Genomic DNA, 15,403 nt, shown 5'->3' with positions numbered 1-15,403 from the left:
CAAACTGATGTTGTGTGTAGTGCAATTTGAATGTTTTAATAGCATGCCTGTCCATCAAACAAAATAACTACCAGGACTATATTTTTTATTTTTTTTTTGTAGGGCTGGAAAATTAAGAATAGGAGAAGGGTGATGTCATTTGTACAGCCCACAAAAGGGAAAATCCTGTAACCTCCAAATGTTGAGCTTATGAACTTAAGATTTCATTCAACAGTCTGGATCTCGATCCTTTCATTCCAATTCCTCCTCCAATGACGCAGTTGCATTGAAATCAGCACACTCTGAGTATGTTTTAATATAATAGTTCCATGGTGCCACAAGGGAGCGAACAGGGCCCCCGGGACATTTCACAGTTTTTGTTTCTGGAATTCAGAAGATAGCACTTCTTGGACGCACATAACAAGCAATTCTTCAGAATCAAACTTCACGTTAGATAACAGAACATGCAGGGTAGTCATAAAATAACTTTTCCGATGTTCGAGCCCCTAGTGGCAACAAAAGTTCAAATCTTAAAGGAAGAGAAAGAAAAATTAGCCCTTCTGGAATTTAGTAGACCTAAATTTTGCACTGACTTGAGTGTCCAAACAATAACACTATTAAATCTACAAGGTTTTCCTTTCCTAAATATTTAGCTGTTCTTAATTACTTTTTGGGTGCCGATTCCAGATCTGACCTTAAAAAAATGGCCATCGCATCTACTTTTTTTTTGTTATATGGCATTTAATTTTGAATGTCTTCGTATTTAGGCTTATGTGTGAAATGATACTAGATAATCATATTTCTATTTTTTGAAATCTAAAACTTATGGAATGGCAACTGATTTTATCTCTAAGTCTGGATTTTTTTTAATTGAAAGAGATACACACACTACTACTAAACCATACATGCACTTCATTCCTCTGTGGAACTTGTAACAAATTGGTACATGTTGGAATGTGTGTGTACGTATAGTGAACTTTCTGTGTAATGCTTGTTGTATGTGTAGTGCTGCCATCTACAATCAATTTTTTAAACTATGAGTTTTTTCTCAACTCATTGTGATTGAAGTGTAATGAATAAATAATTATACCATTGCAGAGAGCCTGTTGCTCTCTGCAGCGAGACTTTTTAACGGAAGATAGGCTTGTATTCTTGCCTCGAAGTTGGGAACTGCAGAAAACCAATTTCAGCCGAATACACACACACACTATATGTTTATGTTACAATCCCTTAATCAAAAAGTGGAACTAAGTAAATGCCGCAGATACGTTATGTTCCCAATAAATTTGCTACCACCACTTCACGTTAAATTGAGGTGTACACAGGGGGGTTCTGTGCCTCCTCTCAAAATGATCAAACATTAACACTAGAACCGCAACATTTTCGGTATACCTAGAACTGCGGATTGGGTCAAATTGACTCAAACTGTGAAAGAATGGTGTTTCATAGCGAAAACAGGAATTTATTTTCGGTTTCTGGGTTTTCCCCCTACTCTTATTCAACGTTGTTTAATTGTGTATTCATAACGGAAAACTATATTTGTTTATGAATACAAAATGGTCTTCAAAATTAGCTAAAAATGATGTAATTCAGTAAAAATAAGATTTAGTATACATTATTTACTCTATTCAGTCCAAAAACACTTCAGTAATCCCATAATATGACAAAGATGTAAAATGAGCGTGTCAAATTGAATATGAAAAAGTCTCTAATATGATTCTGTCGAATAAGTATTGATTTCTTACTGAAAAGTGGAATTTATTATGAGCAGTTTGGAGCAATTTTTTTTTTTCATTATTCTTGCACATTCATCGTATGTTAAAGTTGCACAACCCATGCAAAAATTAACAGTTTTGTTTCCACATTTTTATGTTACCTGACATATCAGACTCGTTTTTAAAAAAAATTACTATTATTATTATTATTATTATTTTGATCGCTCGCAAACAGTTACATGATCAAGAGCGCACGAACGTTTCCTTTTGCGCAAGGGCAACACGTATGATGAACGTAGCTCTTCAATACGATTTTAGAGGAACTGCTTTCAAAAAATAGTTCTGACCTCTATACAAAATCCAGGAATATTTTCATAGTGAGATCCAGGATGTTGTAGAAAACGTCTGTGATGCCACCTTCACCGAATATTTTCTGGACATTTGATCGCTTGATGACTTTGGTGAATTGTAGTGTGAAATAGTTTCTGTGTGTGTGTGTGGAAGCTTTTTGTGGCTACTACTGCCAATATCAAGTGCCAGATAAAGCGTGCTGAGTAATGAAAAACTTATAATGTTCTTTCCTTGATAAATTATAATTGTGGCATCTCATTGTGTTCCATACAACACTGTAGTTTCACTATATTTATTGCGTCAGATATTACTCTTCAATTTCGTCTCACTGTCTCTACTAAGCTCGTATTTTTTGGCTTTTATCATTTGAGCCAGCTTCAGTGTAGTGAAAAAAAGCATTTCTGCCTTTGTTCTCGAATGGCTTGATCAGTTGCATCACTATGTGCTCTGAAAGAGGGAGATTCGTTGGATGCTGATACTTCCCAAGGTTTGGAAATCCGTGCAAAACGTATTTGGTGCAAGCCAGAATTTTATTCTTTTTCTGTGACATCGTTTGCCTACAGAAATTTCAACTACACGTTTTTTTTAGAGTTAAACTTTTACTCTCCCGAAATCTTCATTGAGTCCCGTCAGAATTCCAAGTATTCAAGTTTACAAAGAAAAAAAAATATTTAGCTCTACTTGTCATTCCTAAATTGAAAAAAAAGATAATCTGCTGAGACAATGAATTGGCCTTGGCCATGAAAGACCTTTATTCTTCACTATCTTCATGTACAAATACTTTTTAGAAAGGGTAACCACTTTCAAGAAAATTCTATACCCCTTTTTTCCTATAGAATAGTACGTTGGGTCAAAATGACCCAAACCGCGGTTCTGGGTATATGTACTTATAGCTCTGAAACATGAAATGTGAAGATAATAAAATTTTCGTGAATTAATATTCATATGATATCATGAAAAGTCACGAAATTTTTTTAATATCTGCGCCTAAGTTTTCGAGATAAATGAAAACGAAGTTTGATTTGGGTCAAATTGACCCACTCCGCGGTTCTAGTGTTAAAAATGCTATTAAATATTTTATCGAAAATAAAATATTGAAAGCCTGAATACAAAAGACTAATGAAATATCTTTATCAGCTATTTATATCGATTCCTGTTGAGAAATTTTTTTGAAGGTTAATAACTAAAACTTTATCTGGAACAAAATCCTTTCGTGAACCCTTTTAAATCAATTCAGCATACGCCCCTGGGGCTGATGGGAAACGTTATGAAGGCATAACGTTTTTATACGAAGGCAAAAAGGTATTTATAGCTCCACTAACAATAAAACTATCGAGTGATTTTGTTTTCACATATAACTCGTTGCATGCCAATCATTCATATCTCCAATAAAGGGCTTTTAGGGAATCACTAATAGAAAAATTACCAACAGCTTATTCAAGACCTGCTCTCTTCGTACAAAAACCTTGGATATCGAATGTCTCCAAAAATCCATTTCAATTTTAACCTGGGAGCAGTCAGTGACAAACGAGAGGAAAGCTTCCACCAAGAAATTTAAACTATGGAGGAGGCAGATGAGATCCTTCAATATTGAGTGATTACTATTGGTCTCTGCAGAAAGAAATGAATTACTTTTGCAAAATATTGAAAAAATGTGTACGAATTTAGTTTCGTGTATACATATATGTACTCTATATATATGAATATTATGTGTATGAGACAAAAAAATATTTTTTGCTATTTCATGTATAACGATGCATACATATGATAAAATAACTATCGTGATAAATGTTTTACAATTTGTTATTAATAGTACAGAGTATGCCAATTATCTCCACTTTCAAGCAGTGCCGTTCTTAACGCATGGGTCCACCCAGGCACCTCAAGAGAAGAGGGGGCCTCAGAAAAATGAAAAGTAGTTGAATTTTTCGAGAATTTGCCAGGTAGGGCTTTAGAAAAATCACTTGGTCTGGAGACCCATGATGCTCTTAAGATGTACAAGATTTTCATCGTGTGCATATGTATTTGAAAAAATGACTGACGCATACAGAAAAAACTGTACGTGACAGAGATTTTTTACAATCATATTTGAATTCTGCAACCCAAAATTAGTCTAGAAAAACTTATTCCACTCGTGTTATAAAAAGAAGTTAAATTTTTTTTGTTGACCGGTGTAATCGGTTATTGGTGTATATCGATTAATTTTTCCACTGAAAATGGCGAATAGAAAAGAATCATCAAGCAATAATCACACTGCTGAGATTTATTTTATTATGGAAGAATGAATACAGATAGAACCTCTTTACTTGATGTTTCCTTCGAAGTGACTACCCTGAGCAATAATGTATTTTTGCCGTTGTTCATACAAAGATGTAAGGATTGCAAAGCAAAGTTGTTTATTTTTGTCACATCCTGCAGTGTCTTCATTACTACTCGCTGCACTTTCTTTGGAACCTGAAAATCATTGCCCCTTAAGCAAATTATTTATCCGCGGAAAAGATCACACAGAGCAAGATCAGGGGAATAAGCTGGTTGTGGAGGTATCGGAATGTGATGTTTCGAAATGTAATCTGACACCAGGAGAGACCGGTGACTCCTTAAACATCTGCATGATTCAATGAGATGCAAGCAACCTGATCTTTGGAAGGCCAAGTCGTGGGTACTCCATCATGATAATGTGCACAGGTTCCCTCCTAGTGTCAAATTACTCGGTGAAACATCACATTCCAATACTTCCACAACCAGCTTATTCCCCTTGATCTTTTTTCATGTGACTTTTTCATTGGATAAATAATTTGCATGCGGGACAACAATTTTCAGGTTCCGAAGAAATGCAGTGAGCAGCGACAAAGGCACTGGAGGATGAGGCAGAAGGAGGCTTGCAATCCACATTTGCATCTTTGTATGAACAATGGCAAAAATTCATAATTGCACAGGGTTGTTATGTCAAATAAATAGGTTCTATCTGTATTCAATCTTTTTCACTTCCAGATTCTATCACATACAAGACAAAAATTATTCTTTGATTATTTATATAAGGACTATTACGATTACGGACTGATTATCTGTGGATGATGCTATATGATCACAATTTGTACGATTATTTATTGCATATATATGTATATCATTGTTATTTTCACATAAATTAATAAATTTCCGGATGCACCCATCCCCCGGGAAAGCTTTGATATCTCTCTGAGATGGGAAGCGGGGTGTGTCCGGTCCTTCAATGTATTCAATCTTTCATAAATAACTCTTGGAACTTTTCGAACGTAGTGGTATAAGGAACAAATCAAGCTTTAAGTAAGGGTATTTTAAATTTTTTTTCACATTTGAAATTGTATGCAGTTCATTGATTTATGCAACTATCGGACAATCGACTACTTATACTCATTGTGTATTAAAGAATTCATCTGTACATTGTTTCATAGACGAAGTTTTTGTTTCAGAAAGGAAAAAAAAAAGACTAGAAACAATTTGTTAAAACCCGAATAAATTTTGTATCAAGTTTTTTTTCCGATGATTTTTGAAAATAAAGCGAAAAAATTTTTCGTTGAGATTTTTTATTAAGAGAGATTTTTTTTTTCAACCGAAAAAAAAAAAAAACTATTAAAAGCAAAAACAATTTTTTGAAAAAAATTATAAATAATAAAAAAAGGGCAGCAAAAGAGAGAGAGAGAGAAAAAACTCGGCAGTAAAAAAAAACGGTACATTCAAAATTTCATTTTTACAGTCCCTTTCGATGAACCAGCGACAAATACACACAAAAACAACATATAAAGGCATGGTAAATAAATGGAAGTAGTTGTACATATAAAAAAAAATATATGAAAAAACTTTACCACGCATAATCATGGCGTTAAAAAAAAACAATACATATATAAATAACAGTATCGCAGACTGTTCTACAATAATCGTCAAATTATACATATGTATATATAATAATCTTAATATAATACAAGTTAATACCTTTGATAGCACCAAAAAAACAAAAAACTTATGCCTTTGGCTTTTTCTTCCTTCGTGAAGCTACTGCTTTTTTAAAAATGGCGTTATCGCAAACAAAACCAATCAGCGATCAAAAATTAAAAGTAAATAATATGTAATGGTCATTTTGCAATCCTGTTTTAATGGCAGAATATCAACTGTGTTTTTGGTTTATGGAAACTTAGCTGCCCCGACATTTTGCCCCCAACAGTGTTTCGTCTTTGTTGCATTTCAACCCCAAATAGTGCCAAGTGAGTGACCTCCTAACCAGATCATGGTCTGCTGCTCTGTCTCAATGAAGAGGGCCCCGATTCGAGTAGTGGTAAGATGCTCGTCTCGACCACAGTGAAGGTTGCTGCCATAGTCCCGGGTTTCAACCCAAAGGAGGATATAGATATTTTCCCTAATGAACTTGAGGATATCACAATAGACAGCGCCTTCATTTCCAACCCATCTCATTAATGATAGTAAATTGCAATATAGCGATATGGCCAGAGTTGGTGTTTGGTGAAGTAATTATCTCAATAAAGAGATTTTAACCGGTGATCGAAAACGACCTGAGCCATGCTGGAACGTGTGCATGTATGTGTTGTGAACCTAATGTGAAGTCTGTTTCTGTATAGTACTGCCATCAATTTTTCTAACTAGTGGATGAGTGACCGTATCACAAAGCTGTAGAAAACCCCCAGTGAAAGCCTATATGAACCAGCTCTCTCTTAGTCAGTCAGTCACTCACTCACTTGTTTACTCATATACTTGGTCACTCATACAATCATTTACTTTGTCACTCACCCCCCCCCCCACTTGATACCTCATGTAGTCATTTACTTGGTCACTCACTCAATACCTCATTCATTTATTCACTCATATAGTCATTCTCTTGGTCAGTCACTTGATACCTCATACGGTCACTCACTCGTGACTATATGATGTGGTGGTGGTAAGATGTTCGTCTACCACCGTGAAGGTTGCTGTCACAGTCCCCAGGTTCAAACCCAAGGGAGGATATAGAGAAGATATTTTCCCTAACAAGCTTGAGGCTACCACCTCATAATAGCGCCTTCATTTCCAACCCATCACATTAATGGCAGTAAATTACAATATAGCAATATGGCCAGAGTTGGTGTTTGGTGGAGTAGTCACTCACTTGGCCCTGTCAGGGCGAAACGTCCCTCACCTCGAGTTGTTAAGAGGTGAAATGTCTGAGGCGAAATTTTTAGGACCCAAACTAATTTCAACACATTTACTCACAAAAAAAAAAAGATGAAGCAAAGATAGGAAAACACTGGGATTGATTGACGGAGCACTGGGAACAATATTAACAGGCGTCAATAGCGGAAGTCGATGCAGGCTGTTCCATGAACTTGGACATATTGAAAAAAAATCGCCAAATTGAAAGACCAGGGTGTGGTTAGCATCCTTACACCTGTCCAAGAGAGCTCGATTTTTTTGGACACTGGGAACCAAATAGTTAAAATTATCACTGATAGATGGCACCATGTAACAAAATACACAAAAAGCATTGTAAGAATACAGAAAGGTCAAACGGAGATTTCATGAAGCTGGTGTCTTGGGAGAAAGATTGTCCTTGGAGAAGTGGGCCGTGGCTATCAGTGGAACATAATGAGGGGTATCGATGCAAATGGATGCTCTCTCATCATGTCTGCCTAAAATCTATCTACCTTGTCTGAGCTGAAAAATGTCATTATGCCGCTAGATCTCTACTATAGACTATGACATGCCATATGCAAGTATAAATGGTTTTCACACACAATATTTTGCAGGATTTTCTCATATATGGTGACAGACAAATAAAAAATTTGTGGTTGTTTTTGGATTCACAGGTAAAGGCTTGCTACATATCCAGATCAGTCATCTTCAGTCCATGGTGCCCCTCGAAGCATTCGATGCTGGAGTCCGATTTCATGCTCACAGGCAATTGATAAACGCTTCAATTAAACACCCCTGTAAAAAATTGCAATTAAGGATTACAATTATGCATATTTCGGACATAATTACATCAAAGCTGCAGTTAGGGGTTCTTTTCGTTTGATGATGGGCAGTGCTCACGACTCGAAAAAGGATCAGAACTCTTGATCTAGATGCTTTTTGTGTAATTGGTCAATGCAACGCCACCTATCGATGAAAGTTTTAACTAATTTTTTTCTTGTATCTGGGAAAAAAGTTTCTATTAATAAGTCTAATGAAGTAAACTGCAATCCGGTACGTAAATTTCTTGATTTTTTTTTAATCAATTCAAATTTATAGGACAGCCTATGTTTTCGACAACCATCTCTTTCATGGATAATGCAAGAAGTTACAATTTCAATTTAAAAAAGAAAAAGGCGCCAGGCTGAATAAATCTATTTACGTCAAATCCGCCAATTAAACACATTGGATTTATACATTCGTTCATTCAAGAAAGTTATTAAATAGAGATCGAGATGATAATATAAGGGTTGATCAAATGAAACGGGAGAAACAGAATGGAATGACACAAGAGTTTATTTTGAACGCAATCCTCAAAGTTACACAAGCACTCGTCTCGCTGTTTCACCAAGCCATTAATACCCTGCTTGTAAAAGTCCTTTGGCTGAGATTGGAACCCATTTTGAACATGGTCCATGACTTCGCTGTGTGAGTAAAAACTATGACCCTTCAATGCTTTCCCAGTGGACCACAAATGCAAAAGTCACATGGCTATATGGCGGGCAACACAGTCCACCGAAACTTCAACAGTATTTTCTGTCTAAGAGCAGCCGTACATGGCTGTGTGTTATTATGTAGAACAGAATGCAAACCGAGCACGACCAGGCTCTGATGCTTACACGATATAAGCTCAATGCCCAGGAGGGTGTGGTAGCGTCGGAGAAAATTCTGAGTAACAAGGAAAAAATAATAATTGGGGTCCCTATAATGAGATCTAAAAGAAACCCTATAGTCATGTATGTGCATTCATACAGTTAAAAAAAAAAACATCTGCGAAGTCAGACATATAACGAAAAGAATCTAATTATGCAATGAGTTTGGGGGCCCCTATTTTAGGATACCCAGAGATATAGGTACCATTGACAGTATGCATTCAAATACGAGATTCAAAGTAACATGTTCTAATACAAACATATACCCAAAAGTGTGAGACTGCACAAAACAAATAAGTAAAAATACAAAATAAATAGGGGGTCTGTCATGGGACCTAACAGGCTCCCCGAGTCATGTACATTCAAATATAATTTCAAAAACCATGTGGAAGGTCAGGCATAATGAAAATTATAAGGTTGCATTGTTATGCAGCAAAACCACTCCTTCCCCATGCAAAATGTGATAATTCATGAAAAATTTTAGGAACTTTTATACGTATGATAATATTGCAACAACAAATTCAAGAAAACTTGAATAGATATAAAAATGGACTAAAAAAGACTAAAAAATGGGTGAAACTGGAACATTTTTCGAAACAGTAGGGAATGAGAAGAAAAACGGAACTGTCACGGAAAATGTAAGGCATATATATATGGTCACCCCATGCTAAGACTAATTTTTAAGCTGTTTTTAAAATCACCCCGTCTAACAGTGAGCTCTAGATCCGCTCCAGCGGACAATGGGCCAGGCCATTTGGCCTTGATTGCTGCATGAAAACGGCGGAAGGTGTTGCAGTACTGAACAGTGTTGATTGTTTCAATGCGATCCAGGAACTCAAGCAGAAGCAGTCCTTCGTGATAAAAAAAACACATCAACATGATGCAGCAACCAAGGAAAAACAACGGCCTCACCCGTTGTCCTCTCTGGAGTGGTTTTCTTGCTTGACAATGCCTGGTCAAATATGGCTGTTCTTGCAAAGAACATGTTGGCGAAGTTTTGGTGGACAGTGTGTGGGGGAACACTCAATGTGTAGTCCAAATCTATCACCCTCAGACTTTCATGTTTGTGGTCTGCTGAAAAAGGCATTGAAGGGTCACAGTTCACAACATTTGAAACTGGTTCCTATCTGAGTCAAAGGACCTCTACAAGCAGAGTATTTACCGCTCGTGTAACTTTAGGGCAGGGCTTGATAAATCAGAAAAAACATTTAGGCACCTGAAAAATTTCATAGGCGCCGGGAACTTTTTTAATCAACAAAATTTGCCCAAAATAGTTCATTCTTTGACTTGTTCTGGAATTAGGAGTCCATTTCTATGCTAGCAGACACACTGACATAGTTTCCGATGATTTTGTACTGTCCCAAGACGTCAATTCAGCTATAAGACATTAAAAAAAAACATTAGGCACCAATGTCGATTTTTTTTAGTTGCCATGGTGACCTGAGATTCATCCAGCCTTGCTTTAGAGATCACATTTGAAATAAACTATGTCATTTTGTTCTGTGGTTCCTATTCCGTTTTCAATTAATCAACCCTTATACAGGCACGGGGACATCAAAAGAATTGTTAGAATGGGATTCTAATACACATTTCCAAAAAAATAGTGAATATTTGGCTCGTAAATTAGCGAAAAATCATTCTGGAGACCCGGAGTAAACAGAATAATTATAAATAAGAAGAAATGTCGAATATGAATATAATCACTGATAATTTGCCTACATTTCATAATTATTATTTGGCTTCAATTCAACTAAAAATTCAGCGTTTTTTTTTATACAAAGCAAGAAGGATCAATCAATCGAAGTGATTAATTACATGTATTTATATTTTGATTGATTTTGTTTGGAGATATATATATAAATAGGAATGGTTCGTCGCTGGAGAACAGAAGACACTTATTTTTTCCCCTGTAAGCTCGTATAAACTGTAGGCGATATTGTAGAAACGGGGGAAAAGAAAATCATTTTTATATGAATAAGCGGAAACCACTTTATGCAAGTTTGAACGAGTGTTATAAATTCACAATTTTCGGTGCCATCATTAATGCCGTTGAACTAATGCCATTGCCAACATCTCTTCCCGCTTAGTCTGGAAATGTGTTTTTGTAGGTGTGACGACACTTCTTCGGCAGTCTGCAGCGCATTACAAACATGAATGCAGCACCAGTAGAAGCTTCCAGTTGATAACAGTTGCAAAGAAATATTTTGCAAAACATTTCATTTACATCTATAGTAGCAGAGACGAAGTGCTCTCATTGGTTGTTGTCTACAGACACAGCCGAAGTAAAGGATGGTCATGCAAGCGTTCCAGTGAAAAAATAGCTTTGTGGCTCTCAAAAACTGGTTTTATTATTCTTCCAGTGTCTGTTGGCACCCTGGCTCATGCCAGCTTTACACTGGCACCCAAGAATGACTATCAAACTACTATTTCATGATTAAAAAAAGTCATTCAATATTAAATTTTGATAATAGTGAAGTGAATAAGTGCAAGTGTGCCCTTCCCCCCCCCCCAGACCATTGCTCAACAATATCTATATGCAGAGAACCATAGGGGAAGAGCTGTCAGGCTACAGGACTGCTTATCCACCCAGGGCCAGAACTAGATATTCTTTCTGCCGGAGCAAGCATGCATTTTACCCACCCAGTGTAGTTTTGAATAATTGATTAAAGGAAGAATTTTGCATCCCCTTTGGTTTAACGCACCCAGGACACCAGATCTACCTGCACACTCCACCCCTATTGGCATAAGGGTGGGGAGGGGGTTGTCTGTCAAAACCCTAGGCCTGATGGTTCAATGTCTGAATATCGGGTGTTTTTTGTCTTGGGCAGAGCTTTAAGCTATATATATATTACTTTTTCAAGAAGGCAAAAAATGGAATAAAAGCATTTTTGTCTTGTTTTACGGCCTGGTGCAGTCATATCTGATAAAGTCCGGCCCTGCTCAGAACTCTTTATTCAAGGACACGAAGATGTTGCTCATGGGATACCAAAAATTTCAATATTCACTATGACCAATCAGAAGAAGCAGAGTCTGACTGGCTGATAAAGGACACACTGTGACAGGGTTGGGTTTTTCCTGGAAAAAAAATGGAAAAAACCAGGTAAAAATGGCAAAGATGGGGGAAAAAAATTGAAAACAATGTTATATTATGGATGTTATGTAATTATCAATCATCACAACTACAATTTTGATAAATATAGTTTTCCACTATTTATTTTCTTCCATATTTCTATTAATATTATTGAAGTCAATCTCAATAATATTAATAGTATCAATTGCAGGAGCTTTTCGTGCAAGGTGATGTGTACTGTTGACTCCTGTTATAAAAAAACTCCAAGAGACCAGAGAAATCACTTCGTTGTAACGAAATTTCATTATGAAGGAATCCCAGGGGTTTTTGCACTGTTCCTATGTAAACTTATCTGGGTGGATTAGAAAAGTGTTCGTTAAAACAAGATTTTTGCTATAACAGTATTCGACTAGATTTTGAGCAAAACCATTTGAGCATGGTTTTCAACAAGCTCAACGAAGGTTTTAACAACTGGCTGTTGCGAAGATATATTTTTGAATCGAGAGAAAATTCAGCGGCCCCTGTGCGGAATCGAACCCATGTCCTTTCACTTTCCGGGTGAACACACTAGACTACAGAGGCACCGAATCTCTCAATCTTTCCTTGGAGCTCATGTACACTGAAAGGGACCGTACATGGACAGCCGGACCAGACTCAGGCCAAGCTCACAACTGCTGATGCTGCCACCAGATGGTGACTTATACAAGGATGACGTCACTCTCCGCTACCATACGAAGGTTTTAAAAACTGGCCGTTGTGAGCTTGGCCTGAGTCTGGTCCGGCTGTCCATGTACGGTCCCTTTCAGTGTGCCCGAGTGGCGCAGTGGTAAAGATGCTCGTCTTTCACTATGTAGGTTATCATCAAGGTCCATGGATTCGAATCCGGGCATAGAACATTCGAAGCAAGTTCTTTACCTACCGAGCCTAGGGCAACCACCGACGGATGGAGCCTTCATCTCCCACTCAACTCCACTGGTTGGAAATTACCGTATGGCGATATATGAGCGGAGTTGGTGTGCGGTGTAGTAGGTCCCTTTCAGTGTACACGAGCTCCAAGGAAAGATTGAGAGATTCGGTGCCTCTGTAGTCTAGTGGTCTAGGGCGTTCACCCGGAAAGTGAAAGGACGTGGGTTCGATTCCCCACAGGGGCCGCTGAATTTTCTCTCTTTCCAAAATACATCTTCGCAACAGCCAGTTGTTAAAACCTTCGTAAAATAGCTATTGCAAATTTTTGCTTTTAATTTAAGAGATGCCAAACAAAAATAATTTACAAATATCTTAACAAAGGTTGAAAATTAAAATACTGTGAGCTTAGCCAATGAGCTAATGAGGGTGATCTATTTTTAACATATTACCTATTTAATACTTTGGAATGCAACTTTTTGTGGCACTAACGTCATTGACCCTTATCAAAACCAATGAAATGAGAAGGAATTTTCTACTCTTTCACTTTGGTGATAAAGCTCATATCAATTCATGTTGTTGAATTTCATTAAGAAAACACTTGCTTTTTATTAAGAACTTGTACAAGCAACTCATTTTTATTCATATTTACCGTATTTCTAAACCTTTTGTCTAGTTGAAAGGAAAACAGCAGATTCCAGAGGTAAAAAAATAAAAAATATATAGTTTTAAATGTTTCACATTTGTGAAGTAAGTTAAAATTCCCAGAACTTGCTTCATGAAAGTAAAATTTCAAATTTTTAATTTTTTTCAATTTTTGCCTCTGGCAAAAATATGGCAAAAACTATTTTTAGCGAGGCGGTTTTTTCCCATGGATTTTACCATGGTTTTTCTCACTATGGCAAAAACTTACCAACCCTGCACTGTGATCATTGGTCGGTCAGTTGTAGAAAAGTCTTGGATTTCTGGCTAAAAAAATCATCAAATTTAGTATCAAGTTTACGACCAAGCATTGGTATTGTGGAAAGTTTGAGCAAAATAAATTCATACACATGACTGACTGCCTTTTGCCTCAAGAGCTTCCAATTGACAACGGCCACTGAAAACCTTTATCAATTGGTGTATAATGCATTAATTATCATTTAGCGGAAGTAAAAATTGTTTTCTCCTTCACTCTAATATAAGAAAAAAAAAACTCTGATGATAATAAAACTTTGAGGTTGCAAAGAAAATAGCTGTTGCACCTTTAAAAGGACGAATCAGGTTAGGTTTGAGGGATAATCACCAAACATCTTATAAGTCTAACTTGCTACAAATAATATGATGACCAGCAAAAATTTGATTCATATAAATCTAGGCTTGTTCGTCACCTCTGAGAATTTTTTAATTTTTTCAAAAATAACCGCAAAATATTTCGTCTTTCATTGAAAATATTAATTACATAAATTTTCAAGGTAAATAACGCAATGTAAGGAAAAACTCGTCAAACTTGCATAAAGTCTTACACATAGCACATGTTCCAATGTAATTATTACTTGTCAGAAAGCATAATTTGAAAAGGACAGATGAAATAGGGGTCCTCGTGAAAAAAATAAGAAATTTCCTCGAAGAAAATTATTTGACATGATGCCGTATTGCTTTCTGAAATTAATGATGGGAAATACAATTTATATCATACACAGTTCATAATATGGCTTTTTTCCTTTTTGAACGAATAAATCTGGTTTGTAGAGTAATTTACATAATTTACTTTCACAACATTATCTGAAACGATGAATGAATGCCTTAAGGCTGTTAACAGCAGCTTCTAAATTTTGTCTGTCATTGTCCAGAGACGTTTTATGCTGCAATAATTCCTGAAAAAAAAAGAAGACAAAATCAGATTAAATAAATATGCAAGATATACAGAAAACTGGACGTTTGTAATGAAATATATCCTCTCCCTTGTCAATACAATACATATAGATAACTGGCCGCATGAAAAGATATTGATTATGAAGGAATTTAAGAACCTTAACAAAATGAAAAAAATGAAATCACTTCAGATACGTCATTCATGTTGTTGTATAGTTGTTAGAATGAAAAAAATTGACTTTTTATACGAAAACCCTTATCCTCAAAAACCTAATTAGAGAAAGTTGTTGTCCCTGTCTCTCCTGAGGCCAACAAAGAAAGCTTCATGTTTCTAAGTGCAATACTTGACTTCAAAAAATTGCTAAAAAGAAGAGAAAGAACAACATAATGAGCTTGCACACGTTAGTGTTTATTAAGATTTTTTTCCTTATTTTCCGCAAGTTTTGAATTCAAATATCTCAACAAATATTTCGCTTAGAAATGTGGAATTTTTTTCTGTTGGCTCCAAGACAGATGTGGCAACAACTTTCTAATTGGGTTTTAAGCATAGGGTGTACAAATAAAAAGTTAACTTTTTTATGTAAATAACTATACAACTCCTTGCAATATGAATGACTTACCTGAGGTCCAAATGTTATTGAGGTACTTTTTCTAATCGGAAGTATGCCTCTAGGATCAAGTTT

The 15,403-nt window shown here is 36.2% G+C and overlaps 1 protein-coding gene across 3 annotated transcripts in view; it reads right to left on the bottom strand.

Moving 5' to 3' along the window:
- Window positions 1–4,222: 4,222 nt before the first annotated feature.
- The window catches only part of LOC149068565 (uncharacterized), a 123,532-nt gene continuing 112,351 nt past the window's right edge, over window positions 4,223–15,403 (bottom strand). For 2 of the 3 annotated variants that reach the window (XM_089251353.1, XM_089251355.1), the window contains one exon: window positions 4,223–14,722. In XM_089251353.1, coding sequence (XP_089107479.1) covers window positions 14,627–14,722 — 96 coding nt within the window. In that variant the 3' untranslated portion in view covers window positions 4,223–14,626. The remainder of the gene's footprint in view (window positions 14,723–15,403) is intronic. The other variant, XM_089251354.1, reaches the window with a different exon arrangement.

Source organism: Pholcus phalangioides, unplaced genomic scaffold (assembly GCF_987345545.1).
Source record: "Pholcus phalangioides strain wild (caught in Gottingen) unplaced genomic scaffold, Ppha-v1.0 ptg000024l_1, whole genome shotgun sequence".
NCBI classification, from domain to species: Eukaryota; Metazoa; Arthropoda; class Arachnida; order Araneae; family Pholcidae; genus Pholcus; species Pholcus phalangioides.
This window is presented reverse-complemented; position numbering and strand designations above follow the sequence as displayed.